General features: G+C 34.2%; 2 protein-coding genes across 4 annotated transcripts; both read right to left on the bottom strand.

The window, feature by feature from the left end:
* Positions 1-700: 700 nt before the first annotated feature.
* On the bottom strand, positions 701-21,429 carry LOC138321391 (perlucin-like protein). Of its 2 annotated transcripts, none has more exons than XM_069265055.1 (5): positions 21,341-21,429; positions 4,132-4,247; positions 3,880-3,976; positions 3,127-3,334; positions 701-851 (listed from the first exon to the last, which is right to left on the bottom strand). In XM_069265055.1, the coding sequence occupies exons 1-5, from the start codon at positions 21,390-21,392 to the stop codon at positions 818-820; spliced, it is 507 nt and encodes a 168-aa protein (XP_069121156.1). In that variant the 5' UTR covers positions 21,393-21,429; the 3' UTR covers positions 701-817. The 2 variants fall into 2 exon arrangements, with proteins under 2 accessions (XP_069121156.1, XP_069121155.1); XM_069265054.1 differs by lacking the exon at positions 21,341-21,429 and adding an exon at positions 5,027-6,652.
* Positions 6,796-10,370, bottom strand: LOC138321390 (perlucin-like protein). 2 transcript variants are annotated; one of them, XM_069265050.1, is made up of 5 exons: positions 10,229-10,370; positions 9,393-9,508; positions 8,277-8,373; positions 7,596-7,803; positions 6,796-6,891 (listed from the first exon to the last, which is right to left on the bottom strand). In XM_069265050.1, exons 1-5 carry the CDS (start codon positions 10,293-10,295, stop codon positions 6,858-6,860), a joined length of 522 nt encoding a protein of 173 aa, XP_069121151.1. In that variant the 5' UTR covers positions 10,296-10,370; the 3' UTR covers positions 6,796-6,857. The 2 variants fall into 2 exon arrangements, with proteins under 2 accessions (XP_069121151.1, XP_069121152.1); XM_069265051.1 differs by having other exon boundaries at positions 10,244-10,359.
* Positions 21,430-23,034: the final 1,605 nt, after the last annotated feature.

Here is a 23,034-nt window from a genome sequence, read left to right as displayed (position 1 = left end):
GCAATGAATCCTGGAATAGATTGGCCACAATATAATGACATTAAACAACAAAATTAACAAAGTGTACGTATACATCCCCACTTAATCATATATATCATTTCAGTTTGACAAAAGTTTAGACTTTCATACTTCCAAATACTGATTTTAAAAGGAATTCTAATTGTTTCACATGTTATAGATTTTTATTTCCAATTGTTTATCGCTATATCTGTGTACTGTGTCTTAAATGTTGCACTTGATGAACTTTGATTTGAATTTTAAGTTTGTTGTGAATTGCCATTTTTGTAAGTAGGCCAATTGCATTATAAAGCCGTGACCAACATAATGCCAAAAGAAAACAGTTCTTTTTTGATTGGTAACCAAAATATTTCTTCCCGTAAATTTCACTTAAACCGGAGCAAAAAAGTGAATTTCACGTGCAAATTTTCACATGAGTTTCACGTGAAAATCATTCGAAAATTTAACGCCTGTGTGTGTTTTTAAAACTAAATTGATTATCATTCCAAAAACGAACATGTACACTTTGTGTCGAATTATAAAGATTACGAATGTTAAGTACTTGGGTAAGAATAACCTAAAAGCTGATACCGGACAATATACAGAACGACTTTTTGCTCGATCGGTTTGGCGTAAGCAGATGTATAGTGGCTACAAATGTTCACGTGAAATCCTACACTATGTTACATACATAACAATGACACAATAAGATAAAGATTTAATCGAAACGTCCAACACAATACCATGAAACAACAGGCAAGAAATTCGATACTCAGCTTATTTCATATGTTTATAATCAATTGGACGACGAGTTTGCTCTTCATCCAATTACATCAGGATCAGTGCCTGTCAGGCTGAAATTAAACAAATACATTCATGGTAATGGTAATGACCAAAAACATCCATGGTTATGTAAATGAACAAATACATTCATGGTTATGTAAATGAACAAATACATTCATGGTAATGTTAATGAACAAATACATTCATGGTAATGTTAATGAACAAATACATTCATTGTAGTATTAATGACATTCATGGTAATGTTAATGAACAAATACATTCATGGTAATGTTAATGATCAAATACATTCATGGTAATGTTAATGAACAAATACATTCATGGTAATGTTAATGATCAAATACATTCATGGTAATGTTAATGAACAAATACATTCATGGTAATGTTAATGATCAAATATATTCATGGTAATGTTAATGATAAATGAAAAATATCATTCATGGTAATGTTAATGATCAAATACAATCAATACATTCATGGAATGTTAATGAACAAATACATTCATGGTAATGTTAATGAACAAATACATTCATGGTAATGGTAATGACCAAATGCATTTATGGTTATGTGAATGAATAAATACATTCATGGTAATGTGAATGATCAAATGTTAATGATAAAATACATTCATGGTAATGTTAATGAACAAATACATTCATGGTAATGTTAATGATCAAATATATTCATGGTAATGTTAATGAACAAATACATTCATGGTAATGTTAATGATCAAATATATTCATGGTAATGTTAATGAACAAATACATTCATGGTAATGTTAATGATCAAATACATTCATGGTAATGCTAATGAACAAATATATTCATGGTTTTTTTAATGAACAAAAACATTCATGGTAATGCTAATGAACAAATATATTCATGGTTTTGTTAATGAACAAATATATTCATGGTGATGTTAATGATCAAATATATTCATGATACTTTTAATTAACAACCCTGATTTAAAGGATGTTAGTAATGTGATAGAGACAAGATCGCTTGGTTGTAAGATATTGATCGCGTGATTAATTAATATCTTCTTTGATTCCAAATGTCGATATTTTTTATCGTGGTATAACATGATATTAAAATGCATGGTAGATTATCAGCTATTTGAGCCAAAATGGCGGTCCTTGTTGTATGTGTATAATGGAGGGCAGGATAGTTTCGTTACAAAGAGGCAGTTTCAAAAGAAATCTTTCAAAGGGCTTATAAATGAAAACTTTAGAATAGCCAAGAAAAAAATAAGGAAATAACTTTAGGTTAAAGGTAAATAGATAGCATTAACAAATATTAATATTCAGTTTCATGCATTGGCAGCATAATGGCAGTTGATTTTAAGATTCTACGGTTTTTTTTTTGTTTAAAATGCCGTAGCATACAGCAACAATGTTAAATCCAATATCATGTCCATAGTAGATTGGTGATACTCGGTTTATTTTATATTCAAACAATAAGTTGGAATAAGGAATCTATGCTTCATCCTACCAACTCCGGTCCAGTCTCTGCTAATCTGAAATTTTACAAATGCATTCCATATTTCGTATTGAATGATTATATTTCGAATATAATTTATGAGCCTGAAATCACAATACTTGTCAATATTTATAATATTTGATTGTGCAAAAAACATGAAGACTGTGTGTAGGTCGTTACAATAGAAGTTCGAACTCCATATTCCGAATGAATTAAGAAAAGGGTGTTGTGATTTGATGTTTTTGTGATTCTTACAGATGTGCTGGACGCTCTTACGTCCTTAGAGAATATGTGTAATAGAATCTGAAATGGGCCTGTCAGGTGGACAGGGATATCTCAACACGAGTGAAAGATTTTGGCTGGTCAACCCGTGGCTTGCCGAGGGTTGATGGTCAAAATCTTTCACGAGGGTTGAGATTTCCCTGTTCACCTGACAGACCCATGTAAGATTATTTTTCCCATACTTTTACGAGAAATGGTGAAGAACGTCGCTGTGTGTAAAAATGATCGCCGCGTGTATTGACATCACTGTCTAGCGCATGTGAGCTGGCTTTTCATTTTCATTTACCTACAGTCATGCCATAATGCATTATCCGATATTTAGACAACGTTAGCAGATACGGAACACCTTTTTGACATTTCTTCTAAAAAAGCGAAGAAAACTCTACTTATTGTATCGTCTCATGATAAAATAGACGTATATCTGATTACCGTCGATGGAAAGATAATTTTATAATAACTGACCATACATAGAAGGCGAATGAAACACGAACACTGTAAGTCGACAAATCTGTGTTAATAACTTTACTTTCTGTGTTCACTTCAACGATTAAATTACAAATGATCTTACCTCATTTTGCAAATGAAGTTATAGTCAAGAGTGCACAACACATCCGCCCATCCGAATTGTACACCATCCCAGAGGCACACACAGTTCTCCCTAGTAACGGCGTTTGGTTCTCCTTGCCCCCAGTCTGTGTACTGAACTGGGTCGTCAGTGTGTACCCAGAGCCAGTGTCCTTCTAGCTCCAAATCTGTCGCGCCGATATAAAAACATCCTGAAAGTGAATGCATATAATATGTGTTCAATGTACGTGTAAGGTAAAAAATAAGCAAATAAATCTATTTAGTCTGTTCCCTTATCGTGTTTATTTGAGGTGAAAATTCAAAGGATTACGTGAAGTTCACACAATTTAAGTGTTCGTCTCTGAAGTGTAAGTAAAATAACAAAAAAGTGCCTTATACGCAATGTTACAAAATACAATTATCGATTATACTTAACTTAAGCGCGAATACAGAATATATACAATATTGCCTTCTAACGCGAATATTCTTTAGAATCTGGGCCGCGGTGGCCGAGTGGTTTTAAAGATGTCCCAACATATTACCACAAGCCCTCAACGTCTGGATCGAAAGTTTGAATCCCATGTGGGGCAGTTGCCAGGTACTGACTGCTGGTCGGTGATTTCTCTCCGGGTACTGCGGTTTTCCTCCACCAACAAACATGGCAAGTCCTTACATGACTCGGGATGTTACATATATAATAGGACGTTAAACTTACAAAACCAATAATTAGAATTTTGTCCATCCTCAACCACTGTACCTGAAGCATGCCTATGTTGTAGTTCTGTTTTTACGAAGGTGCTTTCATCAGCATCCACAATGTCGGCCAAATAACCATGAAAAAGTTCACAATGTTTCTGAAATATAAATAAATGAAGACACCGTTTGTTTTGTATTCCGTGTTACATTTTCTCAATCAAATGTAACTTTCACTTTAGATATAAAATGAATTACATTGTTTCGTCGTGTCAGTGTGTCTGTTATTTAGATAAGTATTTTAGTTTCGTATTACTTGTGCTTCTGTCCAGTCTTCCTGCTCACTGTCGACGAACAAATAACACGAGTTCCTATAACTCGTCCATCCGTCTCTGCATGTAACTGCTCTCTGTGTAGCATTAAATGCAAGACCTTTAAAAAGCAAACAGGTTAGTTAAATTACAAAATATCATAACGGCATTTTTGTCATTTGTTCATCAATTTAGTTGTCTTATCAAATAGTATATCTTGCACATTTTGTCGTCTTTACGTCCAAACATAACATAATTTGGCTTCATTTAAAGAGATGGTTCGTTGTAAAGGCAATAGATTTCCATTATATTATAAGTGTAAACATTCAACTGAACTATTTCTCTCTCCTCATGAACGTTACATATAATAGTAAGCTTATTGCATTGTGATCATGGTGAAAGTGCACTATCATTTAAAGCACCTTTGCGATTTTCACACAGGATGAGGGAATCTGTTGACTTATAACCAACATTAATCAATTGATAAATTGAGCGCCAATAAATTATGTTGTTTGTACTATAAATACATAACTACCTATTATATGGTAAACAATGTATTTAAAATGAATGCACAATGAAAAGTAATCCTAAAAAGTTGAAAGCCAATGGAATAAAGGGAAATTAGAGATGGGCAATGGGAGGTGCTGTAGGTGTTTCCATACAGGGGCTTGTGAACATAAACGATAACCATCTGCTATGGAGATTATCACATGATAATGTGAAATATTCACAGTTATGGGAAAAATATACCATTACCTAAATGTTTCAAAAGGCAATATGTTTCCAATGCCACCGCTTGGACAATGTAATTAAATGAATCGAATCGTGTGGATGAATATAAGGATTCAGTGTCGCCTTAAGTAGGGGTGTTAGGGATATGTGAATTTCGCATATATTTACCTTCGGTTCCAGACAAAATCAGTATCCACAAGAGAAACGGTCGGAGCTCCATGTTGTCTGTCTAGGTCTAGTTGTATGAAACTTAGAATGTATGTTCAGGAGGTCAAAATATGAGTTATGTATAACTATATATAGACATATTACGTGCAGGGCCTATACATCTGTTGTCTCTCCCATATTTTACACTACTCTCAAAAAATAATTTAACCGGTAAGATTTCCGTGTCTAACACTACCGCATACACTGACTCTATGTGTAGAAATAAATCCATGACCTTTAAGATAATGTGTATTGCAGTATTAAAAAACAATACATAATAAGGGCGCATTTGTTATTATTATTTTTTGAATAATAATAATAACATTTAGAAAATTAAAAGCTATAGAATGCAGTCAAAATATCCAACAAGGCGAAGATGAGCACAAGGAATCATGACGTCACATAACGTCAACAAATGGCCCGAAATCATAGGATTCGCATACGCGGCACTCCAGACATTGAATGGACTCAGAGAAATCCAAATCTTTGAGTTCATATCTTTGAGTTTATGCTAGACAATTATTACATCATATAATTCTATAGTTTAAAGTTTAAAGTCCTTTTATTTCTAAATTATGTCTTCTTCATGAAATAGAAAATAAAATAAACAAGTAAGCCTTCGCTCTTCTTATGCCGTGCATGATTCATATTAAAACATCTGGCTGCGCCCTTTAAGGCCTTGCCTTCAGTCATATTATTATACTGCCTTTGGCAGATTGTTTTCACTATATCAGTTGTTTAAATATTTACCTTTCCAGAACATCACATTTCTCAACACCCAGTGATGTTTGCTTTATACCCTACCAAGATATAATGAATAAATCCATTCAAACTAAATGGTGTGATGAGCATTGACATCTAAAGAGTACTTAGAGGTTGAATTTAAGATTAAACTACGTTTTCTTGTTTGTTCATCATAACTGATTGATTAATTTATGGAGATGTCACCGAATTGAATGTAAATAAGTGGAATATATATATATATTTCATTTAATATTTTGCCTTATTTTTCTCTCAACTCTTTAAACGCTACCGGATTAACTTGGAGGCCGCTGGATCTGCTTGAAAAAAGTATGATATGATCATTCTTTGGTATTCTACTTTTTATTCCATGAATAACGGACCAAGGCTTACATGTTAGAACGAGATGTTTGTGTACAATATCCAACATAACACGTTTTCTATACAGTTACAGTGTTATTGGGCAACAGAGAGTATTACTAGATAACTTGATAGACTTTGTTGACCCAAGGGCAAAGGATAGCAAATATGCCAGCTAACGGTAGACAGGGCGTGAACATGGTTATGTCGGAGGTCTCTCCCTTTATTTCATCAAGACACCTTTCTGCGTTTAGTGTAATGAATTATTGTTTTTTAACACTTTGTAGTTATGCATGGAGTAGATGTATAAACGTGTAGCGTTATTTTCGGGATAAATCACCTTTTGTGACAGTGATTGGCTCCGCACATCTTATGTGGTGAGTAGAGTGCCTAGAATGTCTGTGAAGGATGTTGTACTTTGCACTTATCATTTGTGATTACACAACCCAGTTCGAGTTTTATAAACATGATCAACAACAGTTGGGAAACCCCTATCTATCACCTCAGTTCCAACTTGAACTCTGTATTCACTCTCTTTGAACTACCTTGTCTAAAAGAATAAGATATTGTGGATAAAGAGCAAAATTGTATATAAATAAAAACATTGCACGGTTATTGAAACACATGGCTTGGTATTTGATACTCAATTTATTTGATATTTTTATTTCATATTGAAACGTGGCCTTCCTCTTCATCCTATCACGTCAGGTCCAGGTTCAGTCAATCTGAAATTTTACAAGAGAGTTCAGCAGGGTGTTCTAATCCTTTAACTTAATACTTATTTGTATGTTACAGAGTTATACTTCTTGTGTTCAAGTGGGTTATAAGTTGTTCGTGCCTATATGTCAGCTCCGCTAGAGATTAGATAGTGATAATGGCTAGACATAAAAAGTCAACAATAATTTGTGAAATATGACCGCATTGAAACTAATACTAGTATTGTGTTTTATATCGGAGGAGAGCGAAACTGTATAAAATTGTTTTAAACCAATTCAATATATGTTCGATCCGCTTTCACATGCATTTGGCACAAGAATCTTCATTTCTCTCTGCAACAAGAGTAATAAAAAAGAAATGATATTTATTTTACATTCTGAAATACATGTAAAAGACAGAAAACATCACCCTGACTGATATAACCTCTTTCAAATTACTCCGCGAAATACAAATCGAGAGAAATTACGTCAAGCAAGGTGCTGCTTTAGACTCCTTGTTATTTTTTTAATCAATGAGCTATTTATTTTAGTGTGGGATATCAGATGACACTTATTTAAATAGAAATACTTTAATATTGAGACAATGGTTAAGTGTTGCTTAGTATATGCATATCTTAATGTACTACTGTAACAATACACAGATAATTATGATGGTTAAAAATATATCTGTTGAAATTCAGATAATGATAATTATAATCAATTATTGTACTTGCCTCATTTTACAAATAAAACTAAAATCACGATTGCATTTCACATCGACCCATCTGAATTGGTGGTTATCGTGGAGACAAATACAATTTTCCGCTATGTCTCCATTCGGTTCCCCATTTCCCCAGTCTGTGTACAGAACTGGGTCGTCCGTGTTTGTCCATAACCACTGCCCATCCAGCTCTACATCCGTGGCACCAATGTAAAAACAACCTGAATAATATATACAAACTCTATTTATAAATATGATCAGTCATGCATAACAATATAGGTACAACTTGTATGAACACATCATTTACATCTTTTTCTTTTAATCTCTCGTACCGACTTGGATGGATGCACTATTGTGATTGACGAAAAGAGTATCCAATCGTTCGAGCTAACGAACCAATTCCTAATCACGTTCGGTTGTAGAATAAACCCTGACTGTCTTAATTAATGGCAATTTCCACTGAATCACCCGACCCCCCACCCCCTTCAATTGGCACGCATAGTGTTGATGTCAAAATGGTAAAGCTATCAAAATAATTTTTATAAATCTATCAAAATTATTAATAATTTTTTTTAAAGTTATTAAGATTTATATATACACAAAAACGTACAACTTGTTACATTGTCAAACGCGCTCTCACGCCATCAATCACATTGTTGGTCTCATGGACAATGTCTATTCCCATGCACTGTACCTGAAGCATGTCGTCTTTGTAGTTCTGTTTTCACGAAGGTGCTTTCATCAGCATCCAATATATCGGCCAAATAACCATGAAGAACGCCACAATGGTACTGAAACAAATTGAACTCCATATTAAAACAATTATTTAATTTTCAGCAATTATTCAAGTGAAACCACAGCCTGAAATTGACTTCAGTTGTATATATAGGTTTAACATTAACTGGTAATGGGAACATTTCAGATTTTTAATCAAACATCATCGTTGGTTCAGGAGGACCTCAAAATGATGGTTTTAAACATGGCTTCATTAACTTCATTAACTCATGTTGCAGTAATAAATCCGTGGAACTCCGTAGGTCGTTTCCCATGTATGATATTAAGGACATAAGGAGCATACAAGTCTGTGACTTAGAATTTGTTTTCATACAAAACCGCATTTTAATCTTTTTATTCTTAAAAGAAAGTTGATAAGGTTATCAGTGTAAAAATGGCGTTCCTGTGCTTACTGAGAAGATAAGGGAGATATTGTACATGGATGTATGTAGTAGGGTAGCCTAATTTGCACAATTTAGCCAGAATGTCTATCGTAAAGGTCTGCAACGACACCTTTAAAATCTTAACTTAAGAAAATAGTTTAGTTTGACATCTACACTATATTTTTATATATAGCTTACTGTGATTGACCATTTATTTCTTAATAAAATCAATGTTCCGTAATCTGTTCGTATGTGGACTTTCGGCAATTGATGTCTTTAATCTTTTTCAGTAATATTGTTGGTATATATGTTGAGTCCTCTTGAACATTTGGTTTTTATTTTCTGAGATTCTTTAATGCTTTTAATTGTGTTACCACCATGTCATAGAATAACGAAACGATAACGAAAACACATTTGTGTCAATCGTGGAGTCAATGTTTCAAATGTGTTTAAACTATCGTCAGTATCTGTTGTACACTTCTAAATATTCGCCTTTAAGTATCATGGAATGTGACAGCTGCTGATTGGCGAATACGCTGTAATTGGGGCATTTCTGTCATGAAAAGACAAGTTGAAAATTCGATGAATAGTTTGTGTGATTTAGTAATTATCTTTATCAAATCTAAAGTAGTGTTATGATATTGCATCCTTACGTGTGCTTCGGCCCAGTCTTCTTTCTCTTGGGAGACAAACAGATAACAGGAATCTTGGTACCTCGTCCACCCGACACGACACGTACTGGCTCTCTGTGTGGCATTTAATTCAACACCTTAGAAAATGAAGAAAAATATATAAACTTGTTGAAAGTATACCAAAGTGCAAAGGCAGTTTACTGGCAATTATTTTACGTGGCTTACAGGAGCATAAGGGCCTATTTTGACCAACATATTTTCACCAATATATATGAGATTTGTAAAAACAATGTTTGAAAGCATTCTGTCTTGTTGTATATTTTGTTATTCATAATGTATACATGTCATGTTATTTTGATCAATTGTGATTTTTTCTTTTACATCTGATACCATAGAATAATTTAAAATAGCTTATGTTCTCAACACCTAAAGCTGAGTGATTTTTATCTCACTATTAAAAGTCGTGGAAATTCAAATAAATTTTTGATTGGCATTATTGCGATGCGATTATCTTTCGTAAATTCGCGAATCGCGGCGAAATATGCGAAGGATAATCGTTCATAAAAAGTGTTTAAAAAGGTGGTTCATGTTATGATATTTGTAGAATGAAGCAGTATGGGTCATCCAAAATGAACACTTTTTAAAGGTCTGAGAAATCTACCGCGATAGTTTTCTTAAATAATATGTAAAAGGCATAATTGTATGTATCAATGATTTAGACCATACGTAAGCAAATTTGTTTGAATCAAGTATTTAGACAATATACTCCATAGTTAAATAACTAAATAAAAATGTTATACGCTTACACTTGTGATATCATGTGGATTAATGCGATCATGTCTTCAGCAATTTCTTACCATGAAAATATGTACCTTCAATTCCAGAGAGAAAGAAGATCCACAAGAAAAGCGATTGTAGTTCCATTGTGTGTGACTATTTTTATCTCAAAGAAGGTTTACATTGTATGAAGTTACACTATGTCTCCAATGAGGTATTCCTGATAAGCTACACTGTATATAAAAGGTTAGGAATGGCCACTAAGAAAAACACGAAATTGTGAACGCTTAAATTGCAGGACTTATCAAAAGATATGAATGAATTCACATACATTTCCTAAAGATGAATATCCTATCATAAAACTGCAAACAAGGCACGTGTTTTATTAACATTTAACTTATGGAAATTCCTGAATAGAAAATATTCCATATGGAATATCACCTAAGAGAGGGAAAATATGCTAAGTTTGAAGAACTTTTCTTAAATCCACTGCTGTAAAGCAATCTTATGTATACTGTTAAGTGAAACTGGGGCCTGGTCAACGTTAAACCAAATAGATTTCTAAAATGGCTTGCGAAAAGAAGTGAAGATAAGGAGGAAAAGAATTTGAAATTTGATTTTACAGAAGAAAAAACGTTCTTTGATTGTATCGACCACATACAAATCTAGGTCACAATAGAGACATCGACGTTGCGTATAGATTTGGAAAAAAATAATCTCTTGGAAAATCAAAGCAATCTTACGTTTAAACGTATAGTTTATTTATTAAGTAGCCAAATTAATTATAAGCATAGGTGTCTCTATTTCATGAAATAAATTATGTTTGCAAATTTGGATTCACACAGTTTACAAACAAACAATTCTTTTATATTCAGATGAAATTTAAGACATTAATTAATACTGAATGTGTTATAGCGTACATTGTCAGCTTTAAGTTAGCAGATGCATTATGCCATACATAGACAAGACCTATAATTTTGAATTATTAGATTTTGGAATTGTGGAAGTTCCAATTAACCATATGTTTATTGCTTCTATTTTAAGCGAGAGCTCGTGGTACTGATTCTTTGTAATGATGTAACGCATGTATACACAGTTGCATTCTCGACATTCCAGGGGCTACTAACACTGTTGTTAGATCCACCACTGGAATACTTCATTGCAAATTTAAGGCAGAGAAAATGTCCAATCATAAGGCCTGCAGAGACTTCATTTGAACATTACAAGGTCATACAGTGTACCGTTATCCCATTCTTTTGATATTCATCAAAGGACCAAATTGCATGCTCATCTTCAGTTTTAAATTGCTAATTGGTAGGAAATATGTCAAGAGTGGATTATCATGACAGTGATAGTAGCTCCGTTGAATATCGCGGATTAGATATGTTAATTTTCATTTCTTCAGATGTGAAACATTTAAACAGGATATACTTTAAGGTAATAGACGCCAGGAATATGTATCACCTGTACGCACGTAGTTTATTTTCCATCCATTTAAAAATCGCAGTAAGTTCAAGTCAATCTCCAGTTTATTTCACTATCATAAATACCAAGAACCTAGTTACTATTAAGTTAAGAGTATATCATCAATGTATTAAGTTATTCAAAAAATAAAGTTGCCGACATACAGGTAAGCAATGAACGTGTTCACTTGTACCACACATCATTTCCTATTTATAGATACGATGACGGGAGTACCATGTTAGCTGACAGCGTATTCGACACTGCCAACCAATAAACGTATAGAAAGTACAATCGTCCTATTCTATTTGAGACCAGTCGTGATTAGAGTGCATTGCGGTCTCCTGAATGAGGGAACACAATCGACTCAGGTGACTCATGGTTAATCTGTTGTTACGTAATACTGTCTAGTTGTTTAATTTCTCGATCTCCTCTTCAAATGCGATGAGAAATGTTCGCACGTTTGTGAATAACTAACTGTGATGTTCTATATATAGGTTATTTACTTGCCATTCTTTCAATTTTATTCGTGGGCATTTAATTAAGTTTGTAAAAATTAGTTTAACCGTGAATAGGCTTTTTTTTTAGATTTATCCCCGTTATCAACATTAACTTATTTTAAAAGTTTACAGTTTCATATGTACTGTAAGAAGAAACTTATTCTACCATAATCAAAAATAATTTAAAATTTATTTCATATATCTTTAGATGAAATGAATTCAAACATCTTATAAACAATTTCTTAATTAGATGGTGTAAGAGTAAAATTATTTTCAGTTATGAAATTCAATTAAGTTTTGAATTACAAATTGCAATTTCTTTTGATTAAAAGGGTATTGATCAGGTCAAAATGTGACCTTACCTTTGTCAATCTTGTTAAGTTTAATATCTTACCTCTTAGTATGGTTATTGTCTAACACCATGCTATAAAGATCAATCTAAACACGCGTAAAGATTATTGAATTAAAAATTCTATTGTAGGAAGCATTGTATTCTGTGTAATAATACAATGACCACACCCAGTAATCTGTTTGAATAATTTAATATTAATTTGGTTTTCCAAACCATACTATAGTGATGGAGTAAGTTTCTCGTGAGAAAGGAATTATATTTTTTGTATCAAAGCAACATTTGTCCTAATGGGTCAAGAAATAGGCGTTTTTTTGGTCACATTTGTATCTTTTAATGCAAATTGATTAAAGCACAGGAATTAGGAATTCGGTGTACATTGATGTAGTCTTAATCTTATAGGTGTCTTATAATGCAAATTGATTGTAGCACAGGAATTTGGAGTACGGTGATGTAGTCTTAATCTTATAGGTGTCTTATAATGCAAATTGATTGTAGCAAAGAAATTTGGTGTACGGTGATGTAGTCTTAATCTTAAAGGTCTCTTATAATAGAAATTGATTATAGCAAAGAAATTTGGTGTACGGAGATGTAGTCTTAATCTTATAGGTCTCTTTTAATGCAAATTGATTGTAGCACAGGAATTTGGTGTACGGAGATGTAGTTCTTAATCTTATAGGTCTCTTTTAATGCAAATTGATTGTAGCACAGGAATTTGGTGTACGGAGATGTAGTCTTAATTTTATAGGTCTCTTATAATGCAAATTGATTGTAGCAAAGGAATTTGGTGTACGGAGATGTAGTCTTAATCTTATAGGTCTCTTTTAATGCAAATAGACTGTAGCAAAGAAATTTGTTGGTGTACATTGATGCAGTGTTTTATACGCGACTAGCTGTGTCGTGTCCTTATCGCTATCCTCAGATCAATCAAATCAGTTCCCTTATATACCAATCCTTATATGGAAACTCCACTTGTAATAACACTCACAAACACACATCTGTTTATAGAACTCGAACATGGCTTTGATTGGCTATACATGTTCGTGCGGATAGGTACATAAATATTCATTACATAGCTATAAATACACAGTGAAGGACTAGCGAATGTCGTTTTGTCATGTAACAATACAGACGACACCACAGTATTACTTCCTCTTCACGGCTCAAGTGATTGTTTCATTGGTCATAATGTTTACAGAGGCCCAATAAAACAACATTTATTGGCCGCTGAAGTGATTTCAATCCTATAAGATAGTCAATAGTCTCAGTATGTTCTGTCAGAACTCATATCTCTTGTTTTACTTCCCTAGTAAGAGCTCAGCAACTAACCTGCAATCGTGTGATCTTACCTAAAATCAACAAACGGATATCTTCTAATACAGGTATGTGTTTTAACAGAATTGTACTGTTACTTCTTATCATGGCACCGTTATGTTCGTCGTACATAGACTGGAGCCCTGAAGTCGGGCCACATAAAGATCTTCTATGTAGGCCATTTTGTACAGATGACAGATGTTGTAGCTGTCATTCCCAGCCAAAATGGGAGCTTGGTAACGAACCAATCGGAGACCTGCACGTAGAGTACTCCGGATTGGGTAAGGTATCTGCTAAACTTGTCTCCGTTTCTAATCTCAGCGAGTATAATTATCTACAAGTCATACATACCCATGGTCGACTACGAGCTCTTCCTATCAACATTTGTAATTTCGAAAGACTTGTGAAAATCAACTTCGCCAACAATCTGATCGAGTCTATCGGAACAATAAATTGCCTCCAGATGTTAGATACATTGGTTTTATCTGGGAACAGAATATCACACATTTCCAATAAAACTTTTGTAGATATGCCCGCTCTACGTGTCTTAGACTTATCCTACAATATCCTAACAACATTGGATGCTAACACGTTCACTAGCAAAACGACAAATATCTTCCATGTTGACTTCTCAAACAATGTTCTGGAAACCGTGGATCTGTCAAACATTGTCAACGAAAATTATCTATACTGCAAAATTGACTTTGAAAATGCAATGAAAGGACACTTCTCCAACGTCCACAACATTACAATCGATCCGGACAAACATTACAACTCTGGGGATATTTCCTTTGTTGGTTGTATAATGGAACAAGACATGTTCTCTTTTATTGGACATCGGAACCCTGATCTTATTCAACTTTTCCCGTTGATAATATCAGGGACGTATAAGTTTGCAAATGCGACCGTGAAATGTGACTGTTCTGTGGCCCTCTACCTCAAAGATCACTGGCGACTTCTTAAATTGGATGACAATAATGACGGTTTGATGTGTAGAGATCAAAATTATTCAATACGTGATATGCATGATCAAAAACTTTTTGATAATTTTTTTTGTGACAGATATGTGAATTGTCCACGGTATTGCACATGTATTGAACAGCCTACACAATGGAGGATAATTGTAAATTGTTCCTTTACACAGATGAAGCGACTGCCTGAACAACTCCCGGACAGTGTGTTTTTTAGTAGAGCTACTCGTGACAAACAACGAAATCCGTCACTTAGAAAAGCGAGACTATTTCAACAGGCTCCGTATCCTGGATCTATCCGACAACGAGATGAAAACCATTGGCAACGACGTAGCCCAATCTCTCAGCTCGTTATTGAAATTAAATTTGACAAATCATAATATCGATGATCTACCTGACACTTTTCGTTTTTTGGACGCCAATCTTATATTCCTGGGATATAAAGGGATAACATGTACTTGTGATAATACCTGGATCGGAGACTGGCGGGTAAGGAGTAATATCCACCCTGGAAATCCTTTATTTTGTGAAAACATTAGAAACCATGGCAATAAAACGCTTGTGGAACTGACCAAACCATACTTAGTTGAGTGCAGTGAGATGGACCAGTCTACAATCTTCTTGTTGACGGCTTTACTATGTTTAGCAGTATTATCTATGACAGGTATTTTTGTGATTTGGATGTTTTATTTTGAAGTAAGTATTCTGTTGGGAACAATAAGGAGAAAAACGATAAAAGAAGATTTAAGAAGGTATAAATATGATGTGTTTGTTTCGTTTGACGATTCAGATGTAGATTCTCGAAGATTTGTAATGGATTATCTACTCAGAATACTGAATTCATCACACTATACGACGTACGTTCCTTATAGAGACATGTCGGTCGGCAACCTTCGGGAAAAAGAGGTCAAAAATGCAATCAGGAGAGCGAGGACATTTGTATGTATATTGTCGGAGGAGTACTGTGCAGAATCGTCAATATGGACGAGAATGGAATTTATGTCAGCCTTGCAATGTCGTAAATCTATTGAGATAATAAACATTGACAATATAGGGACACGGGACACGAGCATGAGGGAGGTTAAAGCGTTTTTAAGGCTACGATGGTTCATATCATTATCAACAAGACGCGATATATTCAAACACTTGATTGATTCTCTTGGAAAACCAATCTACATGGGACGGAAAAACATGTGAATATAACCTTTGTCAGAAAAACAGAAGAAATGGTATTTTAATTATCAACTAAGACATTATCAATAACAATTGTACTATGCAGCACCCTGTCAATCTTCTGTTACACATGCATTCTTACAAAAAGGACACAAAAGGGACATAGTAAAATATCTCTTATAGACATATGTTCACTATACAGAAGATACTTATATTAAATAACATCAAATGGGGTCGATGTGTCTATCCTTTACAGACAGTTGTCCTTTATGCAGATGTGTTCTTTATATAGAGGTGTCCTTTATAACATGTTTGTCTATATACATAAAGTGCTGAAATGTAGATATTGTTATTATAATTACATGTATAAGTATCTGTTTTCGTCATCCTAATTAGCTTCGTTATCTCATTATTTGTGGTTTCGGGAGTTTTATCGAAGATACGATTTGACTGTTTACTTTAGGAGGGCAGCGTATAAAGAATAAAAATAATCCTGATCTTTGTTTAGGAAGACGACAAAGTCCTTAAAGCTGACAATGCAAGTTAAAAACATGCAGTTGAAATTTAAAAAAAAAATATTAACGAAATATTTTTTTTTTCAAAAATTGTTTCTGAGACATCCCTTAGTTATGACAGTGTGGTATCTAAGGAAGTGGCAGCCATTTTTCTTTTGCTCTGCTTAGTAACCTTCACTGGCCAACCCCCTATATAAAGCACGGGACACTTGACACACGTGTATCATTCTAAACATATCTCGTCTCAGATACACATGCCCCAATATTGCAAATAAACAATGTCAAATTGAAAATAAACACTGCACTCACCTGACAATATTTCATTGAAGTAATAGATGAATGTGTTGTCAGCTATATCCCAACATATGTCCAATACGAACTAATAAAACACTTCAATATTTACACGTACATGTACAACGACACGTGTGTGTCCTTGATAGTTGTCGCTCGTTCGGATCAGGTACGTAGTCACGTGTATATGGTCAGTTGAGTGCGTCGGGTACGATGATATACGTGGAGATATGTGGACGGATTATTTTTGGATTTCTATTCACTTGCGTTGGAATTTTATTTTGAGAAACATCTAAATGACAACTTCGAGAAGTTGACATGTTTTCTTGCTAAAAAAAAGTCCCATATAGTTTTACAGGTGAGGGTTTTGTTTACCTATTTGTAGGTGACATAACCTGTAGACTGCTAGGTGTATAGGTACATGAATGAGCGCACGTGTGTCGATTCACGCGCTTTATATAGGGGTCGGTGAGTTGTCGGAATGTAAAACAAAAATGGCTGTCCTCAACCGGGGAATGTCTCATAAACGATTCTTGGAAAAACAAGTATACTTATTTTTAAAAAAATCATGTTAATAATTTTAACTTGCATTGTCAGCTTTAAGCTCATTGCTTAGTTTTATTGAAGTATTCGTATCGATATCAGATGTGATTTCCTTGGGTTCTTTTCTTTTTTACATTAGTTTTTGGAATTGGGTGTAAGTAGACCTAGCATATTCTTTTTCGCTTTTGATCAGTTAGAGGTGTATACTAGCTACTGACGCCCCAAACGTTATGAAACATCACATTAAACTTTATTTATCACATCATTTGCTTGAAATCCTATCATTTTGCTCGTGTGATATGTTTGCATAAGTCACTAAAAAAACTACATCGGGTTGTTTAGAGAATGGAGTTTTTATTTTAGTTATGTTATGATGGGAAAACGATAATTGAGTATGTATCATTTGAGTAAACCTGTTTTAGCAGAATTAAAGATCCTCTGTTTTATGTTTTAAGTGACGAAATCGTGTTTTTATTCCAGATTAAGCCAACACCGTGTACTCCCTGAAATATATAGAGGATATTCCTTTTTTCTTGATGAATACCACTTATATTTCATCTAGTGAGGTAGAAAGGTGGTATTTTTCATTCGTGCGAAGGAATCTTCTATTTATTACATTTCACGCTTCTATTTACATAAGATTATCACTGCTAGTTCCACGAACGTAATTTCGCCATTGTGTTTTACAAAGTTATTTGCCCTTGCGATTATTTCATCGTGTTTTGTGAGCATAACGTCATATTGATGCAAAACAATATGACGTCATTTTCGCACAAACTAATGACGAAATAATCAAAATGATATTTTAACTGTCAATGCTGCATTCCGATTCCTCAAAAGCGAACAAAAAAAAAAAATCAAAAGTGAAGTTATTATTGGAATGAAGTATATCGCTCTTATGTTCACCGTAAATATTTCACTGCGAAAAATGTAATAAATTGTTGAATCTGATAATCCAAGCCGTATTTAGATACAACTTGCATTTTTTTCTATTTAAGCTTTAGGCTAAGATCAACAAATGTTTGTTTAGGTTATAGTTTGTGGCTGGTGTTGTGAGAGTAAAAGTTTTGTGTTCTGAATGAATCTGGGGAGCTTGTAATGGCGAGATGCAGCAAACAAGGACAATACCTCTTAGGCAGGTAAACGCATTTCTGAGAAAATCTGAAGCAAACTGAAAGAATGATGAATAATTTACATTTGATTGGGTTGTGATAAAGTGACAAATAAAACACAATTACAAGCTATAGGCCCTCACCCAATTTAATTCAATGATTTTTCAGCTGTTATAATGATGGGGAAAAAGTTTAATCTTCACCCAATGACTTCAGTGCTAGGATCTGTCAATCTGAAACGTTGCAGAAGAAATTATTTTGAACACTTTAGTTTAATGCAATTAAGCATTGTAAAACAGAAAACCTGAATTCTCGTGTGGATTCAATAATGATTAAATCTAAATAAAAATATACTTTGTCTTTTGTATAAAACTGATATCTATCGACACTAATACCTTTTACTTCAGCATTATTGTCCCTTCCACACAAACATTCGCCGTATTGTATATTCAAAAATGTTATAACTTATAAGTGTTTTGCAGTATATAGAAAGTGCAGACGGCATGTTTCTCTTTCAATTTTGTCTCAGCAGCATCGTCGGTTCCGAAGAAAATTGCGCTTATTTATTCATGATGCCATACAATATATGTAATACGTACTTACTTCATCTTGCATATGAATGGCATTTTAACATCACACGACACATCTATCCATTTAAAAGCTCTGTTACTTTGGAGACAGATGCAGTTTTCTCCTGATCCTAAATTCTGAGGTTCGGACGGTGCCCAGTCTTTGTACTGAACAGGATCGTCACTGTTCGCCCAAATCCAATGTCCCTCCAGCTCCACATCTGTTGTACTGATGTAAAAACAGCCTGCACAAATATAATATGCAAAGTCTGCTACGTCGTAACCATTTACACTTAAAGAAGCTGAGTTATTTTATATACACTTCAAGAAACTGAGTTGTTTTTGTAGGAAACAAATCTGGATCCATTGTAAATTTATTTGAATTCTTTTAAAGATGCTCCACCACCAGAGCATAAATGATATTTATCATTTAAAAAATAATTGGCGTTTAATCGAATATATATATATATCTTATTAACACAAAAATAACATAAAATAATTTATTTCGCCTTTGGTGCATGCGCAAACATAACTTCATTCTATATAAGATATAGTGCGTAAAAATGATCGCCACGTGTATTGATGACGTCACTGCCTTGCGCGTGTGAGCTGTCTTTTCACTACCCCGGTAAAAAACAGAGTTATCTTTTCCCTACTACCGCGGGATAACCCTGTCAAGTGTGGGAGAAAGAGTTGTCTCCCTCTGTGTTCTTTATAATGTTAGTGCTACCCTACTAAAAAAATACTGCCGAAGACAACATTCAGCACACCCCATATGGTTATATTATTAAGTTATATTGCCAATTCATATCAGTCCACAAACACTGAGCGATAAGCAAGTACAGTAACTACAACGCATTGGTCAATGCATATTGGTGTATCAAAATAGGGAAGCTTTGGAATCTTATCAGAATTCTACATAGACTTCTTAATATCATTATCAGTAGTGTAAATGATCATTCATCATATCTACGACTCATTTTGATTTATGTCTTTCATTTTCATTACCCTACTGTCATGTCATAATGCATTATCCGATATTTAGCCAACGTTAGTAGATACGGAACACCTCTTTGGCATTTCTTCTAAAACAAAAAGGGAAGAAAGCTGTACTGTATCGTCTCATGATAAAATAGACGTATATCTGATTACCGTCGATGGAAAGATAAATTTATACTAATTGACCATACGTAGAAGTCGAATGAAACACGAACACTGTAAGTCGACAAATCTGTGTAAATAACTTTACTTTCTGTGTTCACTTTAACGATTAAATTACAAATGACCTTACCTCATTTTGCAAATGAAGTTATAGTCAAGAGTGCAGAACACACATCCGCCCATCCGAATTGTACACCATCCCCAGAGACACACACAGTTCTCCCTAGTAACGGCTTTTGGTTCTCCTTGCCCCCAGTCTGTGTACTGAACTGGGTCGTCAGTGTGTACCCAGAGCCAATGTCCTTCTAGCTCCAAATCCGTAGCGCCGTGTCAGTGTGTCTGTTATTTAGATAAGTGTTTTAGTTTCGTATTAGTTTTGCTTCTGTCCAGTCTTCCTGCTCACTGTCGACGAACAAATAACACGAGTTCCTATAACTCGTCCATCCGCCTCTGCATGTAAACGGCTCTCTGTGTAGCATTAAATGCAACGCCTTTAAAAAGCAAGCAGGTTAGTTAAATTACAAAATATCAACATAACGACATTTTTGTCAAATAGTATATCTTATATTTTGTGTCGTCTTACATAACATAATTTGGCTTCATTTAAAGAGATGGTTCGTTGTAAAGGCAATAGATTTCCATTATATTATAAGTGTAAACATTCAACTGAACTTATTCTCTCTCCTCATGAACGTTACATATGATAGTAAGCTTATTGCATTGTGATCATGGTGAAAGTGCACTATCATTTAAAGCACCTTTGCGATTTTCACACAGGACGAGTGAATCTGTTGACTTATAACCAAAATGAATCAATTGATAAATTGGGCGCCAATATATTCTGTTGTTAATACTTTAAATACATTACTACCTATTATATGGTAAACAATGTATTTAAAATGAATGCGCAATGAAATGTAATCCTAAAAAGTTGAAAGCCAATGGAATAAAGGGAAATTAGAGATGGGCAATGGGAGGTTTGTAGGTGTTTCCATACAGGGGCTTGTGAACATAACGATAACCATCTGCTATGGAGATTATCACATGATAATGTGAAATATTCACAGTTATGGGAAAAATATACCATTACCTAAATGTTTCAAAAGGCAATATGTTTCCAATGCCACCGCTTGGACAATGTAATTAAATGAATCGAATCGTGTGGATGAATATAAGGATTCAGTGTCGCCTTAAGTAGGGTGTTAGGGATATGTGAATTTCGCATATATTTACCTTCGGTTCCAGACAAAATCAGTATCCACAAGAGAAACGGTCGGAGCTCCATGTTGTCTGTCTATGTCTAGTTGTATGAAACTTAGAATGTATGTTCAGGAGGTCAAAATATGAGTTATATATAACTATATATAGAGACATATTACGTGCAGGGCCTATACATCTGTTGTCTCTCCCATATTTTACACTACTCTGAAGATTTCCGTGTCTAACACTACCGCATACACTGACTCTATGTGTAAAATAAATCCATGACCTTTAAGATAATGTGTATTGCAGTATTAAAAAACAATACATAATAAGGGCGCATTTGTTATTATTATTTTTTAAATAATAATAATAACATTTAGAAAATTAAAAGCTATAGAATGCAGTCAAAATATCCAACAAGGCGAAGATGAGCACAAGGAATCATGACGTCACATAACGTCAACAAATGGCCCGAAATCATAGGATTCGCATACGCGGCACTCCAGACATTGAATGGACTCAGAGAAATCCGAATCTTTGAGTTCATATCTTTGAGTTTATGCTAGACAATTATTACATCATATAATTCTATAGTTTAAAGTTTAAAGTCCTTTTATTTCTAAATTATGTCTTCTTCATGAAATAGAAAATAAAATAAACAAGTAAGCCTTCGCTCTTCTTATGCCGTGCATGATTCATATTAAAAGATCTGGCTGCGCCCTTTAAGGCCTTGCCTTCAGTCATATTATTATACTGCCTTTGGCAGATTGTTTTCACTATATCAGTTGTTTAAATATTTACCTTTCCAGAACATCACATTTCTCAACACCCAGTGATGTTTGCTTTATACCCTACTAAGATATAATGAACAAATCCATTCAAACTAAATGGTGTGATGAGCATTGACATCTAAAGAGTACTTAGAGGTTGAATTTAAGATTAAACTTCGTTTTCTTGTTTGTTCATCATAACTGATTGATTAATTTATGGAGATGTCACCGAATTGAATATAAATAAGTGGAATATATATATATATTTCATTTAATATTTTGCCTTATTTTTCTCTCAACTCTTTAAACGCTACCGGATTAACTTGGAGGCCGCTGGATCTGCTTGAAAAAAGTATGATATGATCATTCTTTGGTATTCTACTTTTTATTCCATGAATAACGGACCAAGACTTACATGTTAGAACGAGATGTTTGTGTACAATATCCAACATAACACGTTTTCTATACAGTTACAGTGTTATTGGGCAACAGAGAGTATTACTAGATAACTTGATAGACTTTGTTGACCCAAGGGCAAAGGATAGCAAACATGCCAGCTAACGGTAGACAGGGCGTGAACATGGTTATGTCGGAGGTCTCTCCCTTTATTTCATCAAGACACCTTTCTGCGTTTAGTGTAATGAATTATTGTTTTTTAACACTTTGTAGTTATGCATGGAGTAGATGTATAAACGTGTAGCGTTATTTTCGGGATAAATCACCTTTTGTGACAGTGATTGGCTCCGCACATCTTATGTGGTGAGTAGAGTGCCTAGAATGTCTGTGAAGGATGTTGTACTTTGCACTTATCATTTGTGATTACACAACCCAGTTCGAGTTTTATAAACATGATCAACAACAGTTGGGAAACCCCTATTTATCACCTCAGTTCCAACTTGAACTCTTTCTGTATTCACTCTCTTTGAATTACCTTGTCTAAAAGAATAAGATATT

This window comes from Argopecten irradians, chromosome 4, assembly GCF_041381155.1.
Source record: "Argopecten irradians isolate NY chromosome 4, Ai_NY, whole genome shotgun sequence".
Classification (NCBI taxonomy): domain Eukaryota; kingdom Metazoa; phylum Mollusca; class Bivalvia; order Pectinida; family Pectinidae; genus Argopecten; species Argopecten irradians.
This window is presented reverse-complemented; position numbering and strand designations above follow the sequence as displayed.

Excerpts from the sequence above, each read along its gene's own strand:
- LOC138321390 (XM_069265050.1), bottom strand. The coding sequence starts at position 10,295 with ATGGAACTACAATCGCTTTTCTTGTGGATCTTCTTTCTCTCTGGAATT. Across the intron at positions 8,374-9,392 it reads AAGACTGGGCCGAAGCACAC|TACCATTGTGGCGTTCTTCA; the intron begins GTAAGGATGCAA and ends AATTTGTTTCAG. Across the intron at positions 7,804-8,276 it reads ACAAAGACGACATGCTTCAG|GTTGTTTTTACATTGGTGCC; the intron begins GTACAGTGCATG and ends TATATTATTCAG.
- LOC138321391 (XM_069265055.1), bottom strand. The coding sequence starts at position 21,392 with ATGGAGCTCCGACCGTTTCTCTTGTGGATACTGATTTTGTCTGGAACC. Across the intron at positions 4,248-21,340 it reads GATTTTGTCTGGAACCGAAG|GTCTTGCATTTAATGCTACA; the intron begins GTAAATATATGC and ends TGCTTTTTAAAG. Across the intron at positions 852-3,126 it reads AACTTCATTTGCAAAATGAG|CCTGACAGGCACTGATCCTG; the intron begins GTAAGATCATTT and ends GTTTAATTTCAG.